The sequence below is a fragment of the Carcharhinus amblyrhynchos genome, chromosome 2 (genome assembly GCF_965287045.1).
Source record: "Carcharhinus amblyrhynchos chromosome 2, sCarAmb.v2.hapA, whole genome shotgun sequence".
Lineage (NCBI taxonomy): Eukaryota > Metazoa > Chordata > Chondrichthyes > Carcharhiniformes > Carcharhinidae > Carcharhinus > Carcharhinus amblyrhynchos.
In genome coordinates, this window is record NC_137325.1 from 110,730,987 (window position 1) to 110,750,365 (window position 19,379).

Genomic DNA, 19,379 nt, shown 5'->3' on the forward strand with positions numbered 1-19,379 from the left:
TTCACACAACATTAAGATAGAACACCTGCTATTTTATGAACAGAGACTAGTGGTCCTTTTAAGGTCAGGCTCCTAATACAAATGAACAGTATGCATGCTGTCCATGCTCTAGCAAGAATATGGTATAGGGCTCTGATCTGCATGTTTTGGGGGCTTTCCACTGGAAGGAAGTGGACAGGCCATTAATTCCATTGTAGTCCCAGCTAAAAATTACACCAAGTAAGCTTTGGTCCACAACTAAACACCTGTGCCCTCTGTTCCGCCACACCCATCAACCTTTGAACCCCATCCACTCCTGACCCCCACCCTCCCAGCAATTTCCAATTGCTAGCTGAGTGAGACATGATGAACAGCAGTTACGGAGTGCCCAAGAGATCCTGGGAAAATGCTCATTTTCTAAACAGTGTGCTCTTTTAAAATTCTGGCATAAATAAACTGCCCTCAGGAGCTGAATTTTCAGAGCCATCTGAAGGCAGGGAAAATCCTCCAGGGCGGCACAGTAGCACAGTGGTTAGCACTGCTGCTTCACAGCTCCAGGGACTTGGGTTCAATTCCCGGCTTGGGTCACTGTCTGTGTGGAGTTTGCACATTCTCCTCGTGTCTGCATGGGTTTCCTCCGGGTGCTCCAGTTTCCTCCCACAGTCCAAAGATGTGCGGGTTAGGTTGATTGGCCATGCTAAATTGTCCTTAGTGTCCTGAGATGTGTAGGTTAGAGGAATTAGTGAGTAAATATGTAGGGTTATCAGGGTAGGGCCTGGGTGGGATTGTGGTCAGTGCAGACTCGATGGGCTAAATGGCCTCTTTCTGTACTGTAGGGATTCTAAGTTCTAAGTAAATACCAGCACCAGTTGTGGTGCCAATTTTAAGGTGCTGAATTCAGCATTGGCAATAATGATAGAAATGGAATCCCAAATCAGGGTACTTTGTTAAGTGCTCATTGGCAGAAGAGAGGGGTTGAATTTTTAAAGAAGCGGGCAGGTTGTATACCTTCAGAAATGGACCACCTAAAGACAGGTGAGTAAAGAGTAGATGCCACTATTGGCTGCCTCAGGTCATCACCCAGGCTCCATAAGAGGGTCAGCAAATGAAAAATGAACCTATTAGGGGGTGCCCATGGCACTACACAGAAGACAGCGAGAGTAGTCACTCGGCTCAAGGTTTGAATCAAATTGGCATTGTGGGGCAGAGGATTAGGAGACAAGACTGCCATGGACACTGGGCAGTCACCCAGCCCAGCAAGAAAGCCACTGCTGGCACAACTGTCAGATCTTTGGCTCAGTGGCATGAAGCAGCAACATTCTTTATAGGAAGGGAAGAACCCTGAGCATCAGAAGAGGAAAGAGGCCCAGGAAGGCAACATAGGCCAAAGCCAAACACAGGACCTATTGCCAAAGGTGGCGCTCTCTGGAACTGACCAACAAGGCTATGACATTCCAGGCAGATGGACAGAGTGATCTGGGCCCTTGTCCCCAAAGATCTTGTACTTCAGAATGGGTTATCATGACCTGCCAATGGCGGTCAAAGTCACTCTGTTCTTGGAACTTCTTTATTTCTAGGTCCTGCCAAACAGCATCTAAGGACCTTAGTGGCATCTCAAAATTGGACATACAGCATTGCATTGTGTTGATCACTGATGCCTTTCTATTAAAACTGGACAATGTGTTCATTTAATGACAGACATGGTTTCACAGGACAGTTATTGGGTTTTGCAGTAATCACTGAAATCCTCCAGGGGCAAGGCATAAGAACATAAGAAATAGGAGCAGGAGTAGGCCATCTAGCCCTTCGAGCCTGCCCCGCCATTCAATAAGATCATGGCTGATCTGTCGCTGCTCAGTTCCACTTTCCCGCTTTCTCCCCATAACCCTTAATCCCCTCTCTTATCAAAAACCCATCAACCCGTGTCTTAAAAATATTTAGCGAGGCAGCCTCCACCACTTCAATGGGCAGAGAATTCCAGAGATTCACCACCCTTTGAGTGAAGAAGTTCCTCCTCAACTCCTCTTCAACCGCAACCATGTGGCTGTTAATGCACCAAGTGACCAGCCAGTAAAATCCATCAATAGGAAGGGGTCCCACTCCCTCAATGTCCAGCTGGTTTGCAACCACAATAAGAGCTTCCATTATGCGCATGTTCACTTTCCTGGCTGCTGCCATAAGCTCTTCATTCATATTGCCCAAGATTATTCCCCTAACTTCCAGATTATGTCAATGGATTCTAGGGATCAGGGGATATCCCTTGAAGAGATGCCTACTGCACCTTCTATGGGAGTCACAAACAAGTGATACAACCAAAGCTACCTGTTCAACTGGATGAGCACTGAACAGGAAAATGGGATTCTGAAGACTTCATTCTGTTGCATGGACCAGTTGAGTGGAACCTTCAATACTTAACTGCAGGAGTCTCAGGTGACAGTCTGCAGTGCTCACTATTCATAGTTCTCCAGAGACCTATGGATCTTGTACACAGCAAGGCCCTGGAAGGACTAAGCAAGGAGGAGAAAGAGGAAAAGGAGGGAGATTACACCAAAAAGAGAAGTGCAGCATGATGAGGCCGCCTTTTACTGCCATCCTCCGCTTAGTGGCCTCAAGTATTAGGTCCAGATCAGCATCAATGAAGTGAAAGGCAGCTGTGCTCAGGTGCCAGGCCTCTGGCTGCACTGGGACACCTCATTTCCCTGTGTTACAATGGAAGATTTTGATAAAATCTACAGATTGCTCTCTCAGTGATAGCTGCAGCTGGAGTCTAAATGTCACAGCAGGAGTAGGAATAGGAGTCACTTTATCTGACCACCCCCTTGGTTTCTGCCTCCACTAGCTCTGAGTGGACAGGAAATCTGTTCCGCACGCAAAACTCTTAAGTTTAATCAGTTTCCCACCAGTGGGAAGTGTTTGATCTGAAAACAAACCCGATTCACATTTCCCATCTCTGTGATGAAAATTCAGCTCAAGATAGATGCCTTAATGAACACAAGCTGATTCCTACACCTAAAGAGAGAGAGAGAGACAGAGAAGATACGTATACTTAAATAAATGAAAACAGCTACAGAAATGCGATACCTTGCCACAGAACATAAAAATCAATTCCCTTGCCATACTTGTGTACAAACAATTCCACCATGGTTCTGAGCTGATCACACAATTTAAATAACATTTTCTTCATTTTTCCTTTGCTTTGTCAATTACACTCGACAGTTGGAAGAGGGAAAACAATGATTAGCAACATTATAAATGGTGTCATTTCTCTTTTTATTCGCAAGTCCCACATTGTCATTATAAACATGCATGCAGGAGACAGTAAGTATCCCCTTTACTCAACATCTGTCTCATTTTACATTTTTCTTTGCCTCAATTTAACAGCATTTATTTTCATCCATAACGTTTTGAAATATTCTTTCTCACTGACAACTTGATTTTTAGATCAAACCAACATTATTGTTCACAAGCTCCAATGTTTTATCACTTAAGATCCTTCAGTAAACAGTAACAATTTGTAATAAATATACCAGGATAGCATGCAAAAATAGCTTAACAGCACAAACATCCACAAGTGCCTAATTAATCACTTAATCCTTATTTAATCTACATAATTCTCAATTCCAAACATTATCAATGCTAAGAAATGGTCATCCTGAATGGAGAAATAAAAATGACTAACATATAAATGGAGGGTATACAATTAGAACAGACTGGCATACAGTTACAGTACCACTGTCAGGATGAAAAAACCACAGCTTGCTCTTCTGGCTAAATCTAACACCAGATGTTACAGTTTAATTGCGTACTAAGCCATCACTCAAGTACATCAGACTCTTAGCTAATAGCACAGCATGGTAGTTCCTGGTCCTAGACAAATCCCCAGATGACAGATGCTGCATGATCATATTACTAGTAGAGACACTGCAAAACCATATTCCTAGCTTTATCCTTCTCCCAGGATGATGCTAAATCTCCTGAGGTTTGTGTGTAAAACAAAAAAAGAAAAACTTGCATTTACAAAGTGCTTTTCATGGTCACCAGACAACTCAGAGCACTTCATAGCCAATGGAGTACTTTTTGAAGTGTAGCCACCGTTGTAAAGCAGGATACGTGGCAGCCAATTTGCACAAACAGCTTTGTGATAATGACCAGATAATCGGTTTTGCTTTTGTGATGTTGGTTGAGGGATAAATGTTGGGGAGAACACTAGAGATAACTCCTTGCTCTTCTTTGAAACAGTGACTTGGGTTCTTTTACATCCATCCAGCAAAGCAAATCAGGTTTCAGTTTAACATCCTAACAAAAAGAAAGTACCATCGACAATGTAGTACTCCCCTCCGTACTGAGATGGAGTGCCAGCCTTGATCTTTATGTTTAGATCCTGTCCCACAAGCTAATTTTTGCTTCAACCTTCAGACTACTACCTTTTCTTTTCTTATTCAATTTCTTATTCATTATCAAGATAAGGGCATTACCGACAAGGCCAGCATTTATTGTCCATGCATAATAGCCATATGTGAATCGTACCAAGCAAAACAGAGGTGGCACCGTGGTTAGCACTGCTGCCTCACAGCGCTAGGGAACCAGGTTCAATTCCAGCCTCTGGCTACTGTCTGTGTGAACTTTGCACATTCTCCCCATGTCTGCGTGAGTTTCCTCCAGATGCTCCAGTTTCCTCTCTCAGTCCAAAGATGTGCAAGTTAGGTGGATTGACCATGATAAATTGGCCCTTCGTGTCAGGGGGATTAGCAGGTTAATACATGGGGTTACGGGGTCAGGGTCTGGGTGGGATTGTTGTAGATGCAGGCTTAATGGGCTGAATAGCCTCCTTCTGCATTGTAGGGATATCCAGCACTTTCCCCAACTAACAGATAATTTGGGAGCAATTCAAGTAAATAAAATCAGTAGTGAAAACTGACCTTGCAATTGAAAAGACTGTGACTCAAGTTACCTTAGTTAAAAACGTGTGTAACTACTGTGCAGCAAGTGTCATTTGTCCAATTCATTTCTTTAAGTTATTACCGAAAGACAACTAGCAGCAATATTAATCAACCTTGCCCAATGAACGAATGATAGAGATGAACTGATCATTTATTTTACACTCTTGTCTTATTTTACTTTTCATTAAAGTTAAGACAAAGTAAAACGAAGCAGGATGCAAAATAAACAAATCCAATCTCATCAGTTGCCTGCTGAGTGGATTAAGCTAAAAGTATACTAACACAATCTCTTTTTATAATAGAACACATCATTGTGCTTTGCATGCAATACTGCGCTGATTTTATTATTTATGTACCTCCTTCTCCAGAGAACTCCAATGTATGATCGCTGTAGCTGGAAATGCTGGGGTTAAGCTCAGTTGCTTCTGACCTTTCATCTCCAACACTTATACTACCCACACCTGTGGACTGAGACTGTTTACTATAACGTTTTGCCTTTTCTACAGCAAGAGAAGGAAAGCATACAAAGAAAAATTGATGCACAGCAAAATAACCAAACAAATAAAGAACTATTAATGAAAAGGTTATTCCAAATCTCACCAATTTTCATTATATAGAGACGGGAGGGATTTTGTCATCCCCAAAATCCAGAGGGGGCAGAGAACCCCAACAAGAGTCCCCAAATGACTTTTATCCCATTGAGATTATCCCCACCCTCTGACAATGACATAATGGGGTTCCTGCAACAATCGGTCAGGAACCCTATTTGCATTCATTTAAATACGCTTAAGCAAGTTTCACCACTGTATCAACGCCCCCTTTGGGATTCTCCCCCCAACCTCCTGTCTCCCGCCCCACAGGGTGTACAACAGGTTTGGATAAAGGGGGACCTGGTGAACTGTCCCCTCCGAGGGCACATGGTAAGTGCAGCCCCCCCAAGGGTAGAGGGCCTTGGCCAGTCAAATGTGGCAGGGGTCAGTAACTATGGCTGGGGGGGCGGTTTCCTGGAGTGTTTCTACTTTCATCTCTACGTTTTCTATGTTTCTGCTTTCATTTTATGTTTTTCCAATCAGAGCATCTGCCTGCCCCACAAACAAAACATCATAGTGCCCGCCCCATCCATTCTCTCATCCCCACCAAATACGGCGAGTAAAGCTGTCCACTGTGACATGTTGAAAATAAATCATAAAATCCACTCCTTTGTTCAAGCTTAACTTTGCCCAAAGTCACAAGGAATAAGGGCAATTACTAGATTGGAGTCAAAAGTGAATTGTGCAGACAAAGGTGGTTTTGGTGAACTCATGTACTTATTCAGAATTCTGTTGGTATTTTTGCATTTTAGACACTGATATACAGAATCAGGCATTTCCACATCAACTATATAACTGCATTTTAAAGAAGCAGTATCTATACTGGCATTTCTTCATTTCCTTTAATGATTATTGCTTACATTTGGTAGCAGCTAGATTATCACTATCCAAACTCTCATTTCAATTGGACCCTGAACATCCAACAGAGCCAGAATATCTTCATCCTCCTTATCTGTGCTAAATTATAATTGCAGGTCCTAAAGTTAAAAGAATGAAGTTCCTGGGTAGGCTCTTCATTTAAATGGTGAGGATTGGCAAATCACTACATTTGTTGCAGAATGCAACCCTTTATCATGAACTTAGCTGGCAAGTCTCCAAACCGTCCATGTAAAAATGTACTTGAGGCAAAATACTGAAATGTATGCAATTCCAATTACATTCTGGTAATCAAACATTGTTTTGAAGAAAGACTCAGGAACAATTGGTCAACTGGTAGTGCAGTGGATTAATGTCTTTCAGTCTTTTATTAATTCAGATATAAAAATAAAAGATCCCGGGTATGGAGAGATTTTGTCATGAGGAGAGGTTGAACAGGTTGGGCCTGTACTCAATGGAGTTTAGAAGAATGAGAAATGACCTTACTGAGTCACATAGGATTTTCAGGCGGCTTGGTCCAGTGGATGCTGAGAACTTGTTTCCTCCTTGGTTGAGAGATTAGGACCAGATGGCATAATCTCAGAGTAAGGGGTCGCCCATTTAAGACCGAGATGAGGAGGAATTCCATCTCTCAGAGGGTAGTGAATCTGCAGAATTCTTTATCATAGAGGGCTGTAGAAGTCGAGATAGATAGACTTTTAATCAGTAAAGGAATCAAGGGTTAAAGGGATAAGGCGGGAAAGTGGACTTGAGGATCATCACATCAGATCAGTCAAGATCTCATTGAATGGCAGAGCAGACTTGATGAGCCAAGTGGCCATCATCTGCTCCTATGTCTATTGTGATATATGTACTTATCCTACTCAGAGTGCACCCTCTTTTGGAGAAACATTAAACCACTACACAGGCCACAAAACATCAACTTCCATGCGTTTTACCCAAACAGTAAGCCGCAGCAATTGTTACATGCAGTCGGATTCCAAATTGGCATTTAACCATGAGAAAGAGCACAATGCAATGCATGCATTGGATTAGGCTGTTTATGATGGAAGTGTTCTCTTTTAGACCCAGAGCATTGTGAAGTCTGACTGTACAGCAAGTCTGAAAGCTGGTATTGCCTCTAATTAATGCTACTTAATGTTGAGATGAATGTGTGTACTGGGAAAGCACCACTCACATGATGTACAATACACAGTGAGTAAAGGATAACAATGCATAGGTACCAAACTTTATAATTTGCCTGCTTCAATATATGTAAATGGGGCATGTTACAGTCCACAAAATGCTCATTAATCTAGATGAAAGCACAACGAGAATTTTGGTAATGGACAAATTAGACCAAGCAGGGGTCAAAAACATGGATTGAGGGGAACATAGTGACAGATCATGGCTCAGAATGGATGGGAAGAGGTTCTCCAATCAGGGAGGCAAGGAAGGATGCATAAACACTTATCTGCTGCATATTTTCCCTGCCGGCTTTCCTGAGATCTGGGCATCCATGCCAGCCAAAATTAATTTTAAAAGGGAAATTAAATCTGAGGCACACCACAAGATTATAACATTTACTCAACCCTCCTTCTTAGCTCTCCCTTGTTCTACCTCTGTTAAGACAGAAGGTAAATTGGGTTTGAGATTTTAAGATTTTAACATCTCACCTGTTTTGGGATGCTAACATTTCAGAATACATGTATAACTATTGTGCACCAAGTGATGTTTAGCCATCTTACCTCGAAATTATAACTGAAAAGGAATTGGGAATTTTAACCAAACTGGCTCAGCGTGCAAACAATCATTCTTTTTTTCCCTGTCTTATTTCACTTTCCACTGAAGTTGAGAAAAATTAAAATCAAGCATTATACAAAACAAGCAGCAAATGCAATTCCACCAGTTTAATGATGGATGAGGTTAGACTAAAAGTGTACGAAAGGTGCAGAACTCAAATCTGGCAACCTCAGAACCAAGTCCATGTCAGATTTCAGAACTTGCCATTTTGGGGGAAAAATTAATAACTCTTTCATGCCCCCTCACCTTCCCTACATCGGCCCACCCTGCTTAAAATGAGAAAAGATCAATAAAACTGAAATGATGTTAAAAACAGTTGTAACTGATGTTAAAAATGCCCTGTAGCTGTAACTGAAAACCACTTCTTTTTTTATTCATACAATATTAAACAGTAATCTTTAATAACTCTCTCAGAATTGACTTGGGCCAGCTGCAGCAGGCAACCAGTTCCTTGTGGAACCTAAAAGGCTTTTGAGAGTCAAGCACAGTGTTTAAGTTTAAGTTGAGTTTATTCTATATGGGTGGCCTTAATGGCATCAAAACTCAATACAGCTATCCTGTTCTGTAGTAAGAACAGGCACATGTCCCGATCCTCAGTACAATACATTGCTAAATATTCAACTGCATCAGATTCTGCCAGAGTGTTTTGCTTTTTCTGGATGCATTCAACCTTTCCTGCCACATCTACCCTGGGGTGGGTGAAGTCAAGGTTCGCTGCAGCAATGGAAACATCAGGCACTCGAAGACAATCAGGACTCAGCAACTGCCCAAAGTTTTCCGAGTTGGGTTAGATGTGCTGAGGGCAGAAAAAAAGCCTGCCTTTCAGATATTGCTGGTTTTCAGGCAGCCGGATTTGAGATACTCTAACTGTGATGCAATTCCTTTTCATAGCCGATCATTGCACTTCACATGCAATGCTGTGCAGTGTTAGTACTCAAATTACTACTTATGTACCTCCTTCTTCAGAGAACTCCATTGTATGATCGCTGTAGCTGGAAATGCTGGTGTTAAGTTCAGTTGTCTCTGACCTTTCATCTCCAACACTTATACTACCCACACCTGTGGACTGAGACTGTTTACTATAACGTTTTGCCTTTTCTACAGCAAGAGAAGGAAAGCATACAAAGAAAAAAATGATGCAAAAGGACAGAGCAATTAAAAACTATTAAAACTAACTGTTCTAAATATTGAAACTGAATTTCTCCAAGTATCATTCAAGTATGTCTGAATCCAAACTAGAGGGGATTGTGGCTTAGTAGGGTCCAGGATGGTAGGAAAGTGGAAATAGGAAAGTGGAAAAACACTTGTTGGATCCAACATTCCTCACTTCCCTTTAGCTTCTGGGTTACCCGAAGTTCAGGAAACCTGACTGGCCAGAGTTAAAATGAAGAATAAATCGGAAATACTAAATCTTGTTATTAATATTTGAATGGCCAACCCTCCTTCTTGGGAGCAAAATAGTTCACCGTCCCTCATCTTGCTTCCATTAAAACCAAAAGGGGGCATGGGTGAGTGCGGTTATGACTTGAGATTTTTAACATCCCAACCACCCAAACTCACCCACTTACATGGGGATGGGGATGTTGAAATTCCTTCCACTACGTCTGTTTGTACAATAGTTAAAACAAATTGGTCACAAATATTTTATTTTCAGATGGTTTGCTTATATTGTACACTGACTGTCTAAATCATTCATCAGATTTGCTATAACATTTGCTAGAAGTTATCTACCCAGAATTGCTCTTTGAGAAGAGATGCAAATCAATTTTGCTCAACAAGACTTGCCTTATATGTTAACCCTTATCAAACGGAACACAACTCAAGGGAATAATAGTTGATATCTTTCTCAAGCAGCTAACTATAAACCAGAATAGCGTCTATGAGTTTAATAGTCACTCAGTAAAAAAGTTGAAGCAGCAAAATAAGTCAATTTGTCTAACATACCAATAAGGTTGAAAATAAGCTTAATTGAATTAAACTGATAAATGAGAATGGTGCAATGCAATTATAGTGACTAATTATTATTTAAAGTATGTAGCAGATGTGTAGAGATCCAATTAGCTCATTTGACTAGACGGCTAGCGTGTGAGTCAGATTAACAGCAACAACACAGGGTTGATCCCCACTCCGCCAGAGGTAGAGTCAGGGTTCACCCTATCCATAATAGGTGGCATGGTACCACAGTGGTTAGCACTGCTGCCTCACCGTGCCAGGGACCCATGTTCATTTCTGGCCTTGGGTGACTGGCTGCGTGGAGTTTGCGCATCAACACACGTCTACATGGGTTTCCTCTGGGTTCTCAGGTTTCCTCCCACAGTCCAAAGATATACCAACTAGGTTGATTGGCACACTATATTGCCCCTTAGTGTCCCAACATGCGGGTTATAGGGATAGGGTCTGGGTAAGATGCTCTATTAGAGAGTGTTGGTGCAGACTTGATGGGCTGAATGGCCTGCTTCTGCACCAGAGGGATTTTATGATTCTAAACAAAAATCACAGCACTTTGCTGTTCTTTGACAAATAGTTGCTAAAGAACCTGCCTTATTGGGTAGAAAACTCAAGAAGAATTCTTGTCTTAGTAATAAAAATGTTTACCTTTATTTTTCATGCATCATTATTATTGCCTAATCATAATACTTTACAGAAGCTCATCTAATAATGTGGAAGGAAGTGATTTGCCTTCATCTAAGTCAGTCATTTCCTATCAAAAATTTCAATAACTAAGTGACTTATGATATGTAAATATTTCAGTGACTTACACATGTTTAATATCCTTTATTTATTATAGTTCAGCTCATAATAAAGGCTAAAAATCAATTGGTGCTATGTTGACACATTATTACTCTTTACGACTGAACAAGACATGGCACCAAATTCACTTGAATAGGTAATACTGCATTTCTATTATATAAAGACAAATAAAATAGAAAGAAAATCTTAAAAGCAGACAGCAGCTATACCGGAGAGCAAGTGAAGACTCCTGGATTGGATGTTGTCTTCAAGAGGATCAAAGTCAAAGATGGAGCGAGGATCAGTGCGCCATACTTTAAATTCTTTTAGCAGAAAAGGAAAGGATATGAGAGATGCTAATAGCTTAAGACAGTAAAGCCTGAACCTCATGCAGTTTTCATATAGGTGTTTAAATAGGCAATGCACAATTAACAATTTATTTTGTCAACAATGTCACCACCCCCAGTGTCTTGTTCCTCAGGACTGTGTGTTCTTACAGCTTAGTGGATGATGCACAGCTCTAGTATTTCCCAGAACAGGCACTATTAGTTTGCCACCTTTCTCAGCTAATGTTGACAGAATATTTGATCATATGGAAAATAATAGCCAAAAGCTGATTCCATTTTCACTGTGTTCATACACATGATGGCAGTGATCAGGAGCAGAAGTGACCATTGCCCAGTTTCCCTCCCTAACCCATGGCACTAAAGGCCTATTGCAGTGTCCCTGGCATCTTCCTGATGTCAGTTAAGTTAGCACAGTTCAGAAATTTACACCAGGATTTTACTGACCTGCCTGCATGTGAATTGCAGCGGACAATGGGAAGGTTCATTGATCTCGTGCGAGATTTTATGGTTTCGGGACGAGCAAGGCCATAAAATCCCAACCTTAGACTTGATCTTCTTGATCTTAAGGGTTCATTTACTCACTGGATAAACTCACTTAGCCATTGATGAAGGTACTTAGACATACCGCTGTTTTAAACCAAAGTAGTTACGTAATTTGAGAAGCACATGGAGTACGAAACTTTCAATTGCATATATACAATATTAAATTGTACTTTGAAATCCCATTTGATGTTCTTTGTTGATCTATCAATTAAGTGATCTCTAAGTTTTTAACTATTTGTAATTTGTAAAATTAGTTTCCATTTGTCACTTTGTTGAGGATATAAACGATGTGAACAATTCCAAATCAATCTGGTCTTTTTAATATCAATAACATGGAAACAAAGTTGCATAGAAGCTAAAACAGAAGCTGACAATCCAATGCCACTATTTATACTGGCATTCAGGGAGCTGTGGCTTGCAGCTCTACAACCGAAGTATTTAAATTATTTGAATACGTGTCTCCATTATTTGCACAATGCCTCCTCAATATTTGATTGTAGTCTCCCAGAGAACAGGCACACAATGTCGCATCAAGGTCAGGATCATTTTCATCTGAACAACTTCTTTAAAAAGCAGCACAAATGCCTTTAGGTAAATTTCACTTGTGGACAGGATCCATTTTGGCTACTTCTCAAAATCACAAAATAAGATAGGGGCATGACTTTCCCCAAAAATATTTTTTTTGCAAAACCCACTGAATAAAGGTTGATTACAGAGAGCAGGAAATTCAGTTTTATTTATTTAAAAGGTGATTTAACATAATATACAATTTGATGTGCAGCACTAGGGTCATGAGAGGCTCTCTCTCAGTTTTGACTCGAGGAGAAAGTTCTCAGATAGTGACAGAAATGAGACCAAATTCTATCTCGCTTCAATGCTGACAACAATGGTAGAAGAAGTGGATAATCAATTGATGTACCAGTAACTCATCTATCATCAGGACACTCAGTTTAGTCCAAACTGCATTGATGGCACTCAGATATGTTGAATTGCGATCATGTAACTATTAGACAGGCAGAATCGCTTTGGCCTTCCATCAACAGGAATATTTCAGTTGTATGCAAGTGATAGACCCTCTCACCTCTGCTCTCCAAAATGGGTTCCATTTTAAATCACCAATTGAGCTTACTGATCAAAATGATGATGGCAATTCTTACTCCTGGTTGAATTCAACTGTGCTAAGTATAAAGGGAGCATAGAAAGAACCTCCCCAAAATTAGTTAAACATGGTCATCATTTTGACCAGTCTAAATCTGCATCAGTCTCTTGGTATAGATACAATCCCACAACATTGCAAAGTTGATGCAGTTGCCACGAGAACTAACTGTTCAGCAATACAAAGATAGAAAAACAAGAAAATGTGTTGCATTTTTTAAAATACTGTGGATAAAACTGCATTAAGATTGGGAAGACCAAGGCCATTGTCTTCAGTTCTACTACAAGCCCTGTTTCCTAATCAGCATTTTCAAATCACTTCATGGCTTTACCCAGTGCTATCTCTGTCCCAACCAAAGATATTTGTATTACTCTAATTCTAACCTTGCGAGCATCCTGATTTTGTGGCCACGCATTCAGCTGCCAAGGTCCTTCCAAAACTCTGTCTCTCCATCTCTTTTTCTTGCTTTAAGATTGACCAAAGTTTTGTTCATCTGCTCTAGGTGCTCATGTGTTCAGTGTCAAAATATTTTTTTTCTGAGGTGCTTTTTCATTAAAGATGCTATAAAAATACAAGCTATTATTCTTGTTGATGCAGAGATTTTAAACAGTAATAAAGAATGTGACACAGGTGAAGTGGTTCCACTGAAGGGAAGCATCAAAGTAGCTATGAACTTAGCGGGCACATAGCAGATTGTCTCTACATGTAGTAAAGGGCAATGATCCAGTGTTGATGGGTTGTACATGGCAGAAGATTCACCTGAACTGGCCCCAAGTCAACATGACCAATGGAGAATCAGGCCTCACAGAAAATGTTTTAAGAGGCACGCAGTTGTTTTTGATGCAGAATTAGGTAACAATAAAGATATTTCAATTCAACTGAAAGATAGAGGCAGAAGCAAAACAAAATGCTGATGGCTAGGTCTGTACCATATGCTATTAGGCCAAAGAAAGAAGCTGACTTGGAACAACTTGTGAAGACAGGAGTTTTGGAACCTGTAAATGGGCCATGCCAATTGTTCCAGTCATCAAGAGGGAAGGACGATAAGGATTTGCAGAGACTTCAAGGTCACCATTAATCCAGTGCTATGTGCAGAACAGTTCATGTTATTCCACACTGAAGACTCGTTTGTGGGATTGACAGGAGGCCAACACTTTAGCAAAATTGACCTGAGCCAGGCTTACTTACAGGTGAATGTGGACAAGAAGTGACAGGAACTTCCGACAATTGCAACACACAAAGGCTTGTTCCAGTACTGTAGATTGCTGCTTGTTATCACCTACATTGTTCCAAAAAGCTAAGGATCAGATCCTGAGCGAACTGAGTAGAGTCCACGGCTACCTGAATGACTTCCTCATCACTGGAAGAGACAAAGGGGAACATCTTCAGAATCTGGATGCCATTCTCCATAGACTGGAAGATTAGTTCTGAGAGTCCACAAGAACAAGTGTGAGTTCTTCCAATTCTCCACTGAATATTTGGGACATGTGATTGATGCCTTCACAAATCTACTTCGAAGGTCAAGGCCATTACTGAGGTACCTTAGAATATTAACCAGTTATGTTCTTTCCTCAAATTGTTCAATTATTATGGAAGATTTGCTCCAAACTTGAAATCATTATATAACCTCTTGCGCCAAAAAAGACATGGAAATGGTCAGATCAATGAAATAATGCATAATTAACTGGGTGGCACAGTGGCACAGTGGTTAGCACTGCTGCCTCACAGCTCCGGGGAGCCGGGTTCAATTCTAGCCTCGGGTCATTGTCTGTGTGGAGTTTACACTTTCTCCCTGTGTCTGCATGGGTGTCTTCTGAGTGCAACAATTTTTTCTCACACTCCAAAGATGTGTGGGTTAGGTTGATTGGCCATGCTAAATTGATCCTAGTGTCGGGGGATTAGCAGGGTAAATGAGGGTGCGGGGAATAGGGCTTGGGTGGGACTGTAGTCGGTACAGGCTCAATTGGCCAAATGGCCTTCTTCTGTACTGTAAGGATTCTATGAATACCTTCACGCAAGCCAAAGAAGCATTACTTAACTCTGAAGTTCTTGCACATTTTGATCCTACTTTACCCCACAGTTAGCTTGTGATGCATCTCTTTATGGTGTAGGAGCAGTGGTCTCCCATATTGTGCCATCAGGTGACCCATTACTTTTGCGTTGTGGACGTTAAGCAAGGCTGAAAGTAAATATGCACAGATTGAAAGGGAGGCATTAGAGATCATCTTTGGAGTAAAGAAATTCCAACGGTTTCTGTATAGGAGAGAATTTACCTTGTTGGTGGACCATCAACCACTCACTACCATTTTTAGGAATTCAGTCAATAACAGCAAGCAAAATTCAAGGATGAGCTTTGCTTTTGTCTGCACATACACCAATAAGTATCAGCAATCAAATCTACATTGTAACGTGGATGGATTTTGATGATTACCACTAGCAGGCAGTTCATCAGGAATATCTTCTACTTTGAACAAATAAATAAGACATCATTCACTTCCAGGCAAATGAGAAAACACAAGCAGAGTATTCCTGTGCTCTCAGAAGTGATGGATCTGATTTTAGAAGGAAAGACTTTGGAATTAACGACTCGCCTGAAACCATAATACTTCAGGAGAATGAAGCTGTCAGTACAGTCATGATGTCTTCTTTGGGGGCTCAGTGATCAGTCCACCAGTGAGAAAGTGGATGTTTAATAATGAAAGCCATTGAGGAGTCATATGCATGAAGGAAATAGCAAGAAGTTATTTCTGATGGCCTGGATTGGATGCAGAAATTCAACAGAAAGCTAGAACATGTCGTTCCTATTCAAAGGTAAGAAACCTGCCACCCTTTGTAGCAGTGCAATCTGTTTTTCAATTTTGTGAAGTTCTTGGGAAGGAGTGACAGCTGTGTCAATCGCTTGATCAAAGACAATGCCTCTTCCCATGCTTGTGTCACAGTCTGTTTTTTAAATCTTCGGGCTATCCTGATGAGATCTGTCATCATCTTGGTTGTGAATTGAGCCTTTGACGGCTCTTCACCTGCTACTTTTCAAGCTTACTTAATCTCTCCAGTTGAAGCAATTCTTCCATATTAAATCCATTTGAGATCGAGAACTTATCCACTTCAGCTATGGTTCCTCCCCTCCAAATCCTTTTGCCAAGTCAACAATCCTGGCCACTTCAGTATCCACATTGGGAACTCTGGAATCATTCACAGGCTTAGACCACACTCTTTCCAGCAGGATTTATGGCTGAAGGCCTAACTTTATCCCATGAGTCCTTAATTATACCTATTGCTATGAGTATGTTGAATTCCTACCAGCACCAGGGTTGAAGAGTCTGCTTCCAGAAAATGAAGGATCTGGCTGAAACTTTGTTGGTGTAGTAAACCATGCATGTGGTAATGCCCCACCCCCCACCCCAGTCCACTGGCTGCATAGGGGAGGGTATATTTGGGCATTAAACATAAAACGTCAACATCTGGATGATTCTTCGAGTGTGAATGTCCTGGCACATTATTGAGAATTAGTAGGACCTTGCAAGACATGTTACTTTTCTTCAGCTAAGTGTGAACTCTGAAACAAAGCAATTGGCAAAAGTCTTCAAATACAACAGCTGTAACCTAGACATTGCTGTTAGCCTTCCCAAAAACTGGCAGATGAGATTTATTTTTCTCTTTAAAAGCTTGAGGGTTTTTAGACCTATAAATGAGTATTGGGTTAAACATAACACCAGATACATCAGCACATAGCAGAACTGTCAGCCCGTCCTTTGCTGCTTAAACACCTGGAGTAGTATTTTCTTCTTTCGAAATGTAGCTCCTATTTGGTATCTTCTTCTGGAGCAAGCCAGGTGTGTCAGCTTGTAAGCCTCTCTCCTCAAGCTATTCCTGCAGCACCTTAGGAAACTCCTGCAACTACACGATCAGCGGAAGCAGCCTCTCACCATCAACTTCACATAATGCAACCCAGAATACTTCAAACTATCCAACACTGGCTGAGAATCCTTTGGAAGGTGAAAGAAAGGCACCTTCTGCACTCCCTTCATTGACACCAGTGACACTCGCACTGCCCATTTACCATCCAATGTGCTCGTACAATTCAAGTATTTTGTGTCAAATGACTGGACGATTTGCTGAGGTCCTCCTTTCACATCATGCCCTACCCACATGATGAGTATTCCAGTTCCTCCAAGTACGGATGTGTCCTGCTCACAAAGGTTAACATGACAGTACGATTACCAGAAACATTCACACTAGGCCTTATCTTTCCTTTAGATTGTCAATGAATACACAATCAGATACATTAGGCAGAGTATTGGGTGGAGAACTGGCTTGGGAGGAGGAGACAGCGAGTAGTAGTGGAAGGCTCCTTTTCCAATTGGAGGCCTGTCACCAGTGGTGTGCCGCAGGGCTCGGTACTTGGACCTCTTCTATTTGTGGTATATATTAATGACTTGGAAGAGGGGGTAGGTGGTGTGATCAGCAAATTTGCTGATGACACTAAGATGGTTGGATTGGCGGGTACTGAGGAGCAGTGCCTGGCAATGCAACAGGACATAGACAGGCTGGTAGATTGGGCAGATAGATGGCAAATGGAATTTAATCCGGAGAAATGCGAGGTGATGCACTTTGGCCGGAATAATGTGGAGGGGAGTTATACAATAAAAGGTAGAACTATCCGGAGTATAGATACGCAGAGAGACCTGGGGGTGCAAGTGCACAAGTCCCTGAAGGTGTCGGTGCAGGTGCAGAATGTGATGAGGAAAGCGTATGGTATGTTAGCCTTCATAGGAAGAGGTATAGAATATAAGAGTAGGAGTCTGATGTTGCAGTTGTATAGAACGTTGGTTAGGCCTCACTTGGAGTACTGCATCCAGTTCTGGTCGCCGTACTACCGGAAGGATGTAGAGATCCTGGAGAGAGTGCAGAGGAGATTTACCAGGATGTTGCCTGGTATGGAAGGGCTGTCTTACGAGGAAAGATTGAATGAACTTGGGCTGTTTTCCCTTGAGAGACGTCGGCTGAGGGGGGATCTAATAGAGGTTTATAAGATTATGAAGGGGATAGATAGAGTAAATGGTGGTAAGCCTTTTCCGCTATTAGAAATGGATAGAACGAGGGGACACGGGCTTAGGGTGAGGGGGGCTAGGTATAAGACAAATATTAGAGGGCAGTTTTTCACGCAAAGGGTAGTGGGGGTGTGGAATGCACTGCCGAGTAAGGTGGTGGAAGCAGGCACGCTAGGGTTGTTTAAGAGTCACTTAGACAGCCATATGAGCGGGCTACATATAGGGGGATATCGTAGGCCTTACTAAACATTGTAGGCTTGGGAATACGTTTTGCCTCAGGGATGTTAGTCTTTGCCTGTTTAATAATGAATTTTTTTGTCTCCACAGGCATTTAAGTCCAGCAAGGGGCATGCATGCGGCAGGTTGTAGTGGGCTGCTCTTGGACGTTGCTTCGGGAGTTGCCTATTGCTTCATGTCGTTAGTGTGCTTAAACTGGACCATCTCGAGGGCAACATGACAGCTCAGAGACTATCTCTGTTGCTGTGCGGACACATGGATTTGGGCCTGTGTCTGTGGGAGTTTGCACGTTCTCCCCGTGGTTGCGTGGGTTTCCTCCGGGTGCTCCGGTTTCCTCCCACATCCCCCAAAGATGTGCTTTTAGGCTGATTGATTGGGTACTAAATTGTCCCTAAATTGGACCTCCCTGACCCTCGCACGTTAGGCGTAGACTAAAATCATGAATAGGTCACTGAGACAGTGGGACGGCGGCGCGGGCTCGTTGGGCCGAAGGGCCTGTTTCCCATGCTGTGTTGTTCTTTGTTCTTTGTTCCCTAGCCAACAGGGTGGTATTTTTCAATCCATCAAAAATTGTGACTTTTTTTTCATTATCACTTTCCTGGGAAGTTTTGTGCTTGGTTCATTTTTTTACTAAAGTGCTGTACTGTAAAATATAGATTACTGTATCCTGTAAATCGCAGCAAACGTCAAGCAGTGCGAGATGGCACATGTGCATTGTACACTTTCTACGGGGGAAAAACAACAAGCAGTACTTTTTATTACCGAAATCTGTTTTATTCTTTTGGGACCAACGTGTGTTTAGGTAAGAAGTTTAACATGTTAAATTGTGGATGAACAAAGATTTGAAGCCAAGAACTGTGATTGGATGTAGAAACACATTTGCACGGGCAAACAAATTCATGATAGAGGAGATCATGAACAGCAAGAGCTAATTGTATCCCATCCTCAATGATGGGGAAGCCCAGCACATCATAACAAAGGGCAAGGCAGAAGCATTCACATCCACCCTCAGCCAGAAATGCTTTGTATGACCTACCTTGGCCTCTTCTTCAGGGCCTCAGCATCACGGATGCTAGACTTCAGCTAATTTGAGTCAGACTATGTGATACCAAGGAATGGCTGAAGGCACTGAATAAGGCAAAGACTAT

At 41.7% G+C, this 19,379-nt stretch overlaps 1 protein-coding gene across 2 annotated transcripts in view; it reads right to left on the reverse strand.

The window, feature by feature from the left end:
• The window catches only part of nebl (nebulette), a 251,171-nt gene that overhangs the window by 5,683 nt on the left and 226,109 nt on the right, over positions 1-19,379 (reverse strand). The window contains exons 6-8 of one of the 2 annotated variants that reach the window (XM_080211095.1): positions 11,128-11,220; positions 9,122-9,265; positions 5,276-5,419 (exon numbers count right to left, since the gene is read on the reverse strand). The exons of the other annotated variant lie outside the window; for it this stretch is intronic. Of the exons in view, the coding sequence (XP_080067221.1) occupies positions 5,276-5,419; positions 9,122-9,265; positions 11,128-11,220 (381 nt within the window). The remainder of the gene's footprint in view (positions 1-5,275; positions 5,420-9,121; positions 9,266-11,127; positions 11,221-19,379) is intronic. 2 annotated transcript variants of the gene reach the window in all.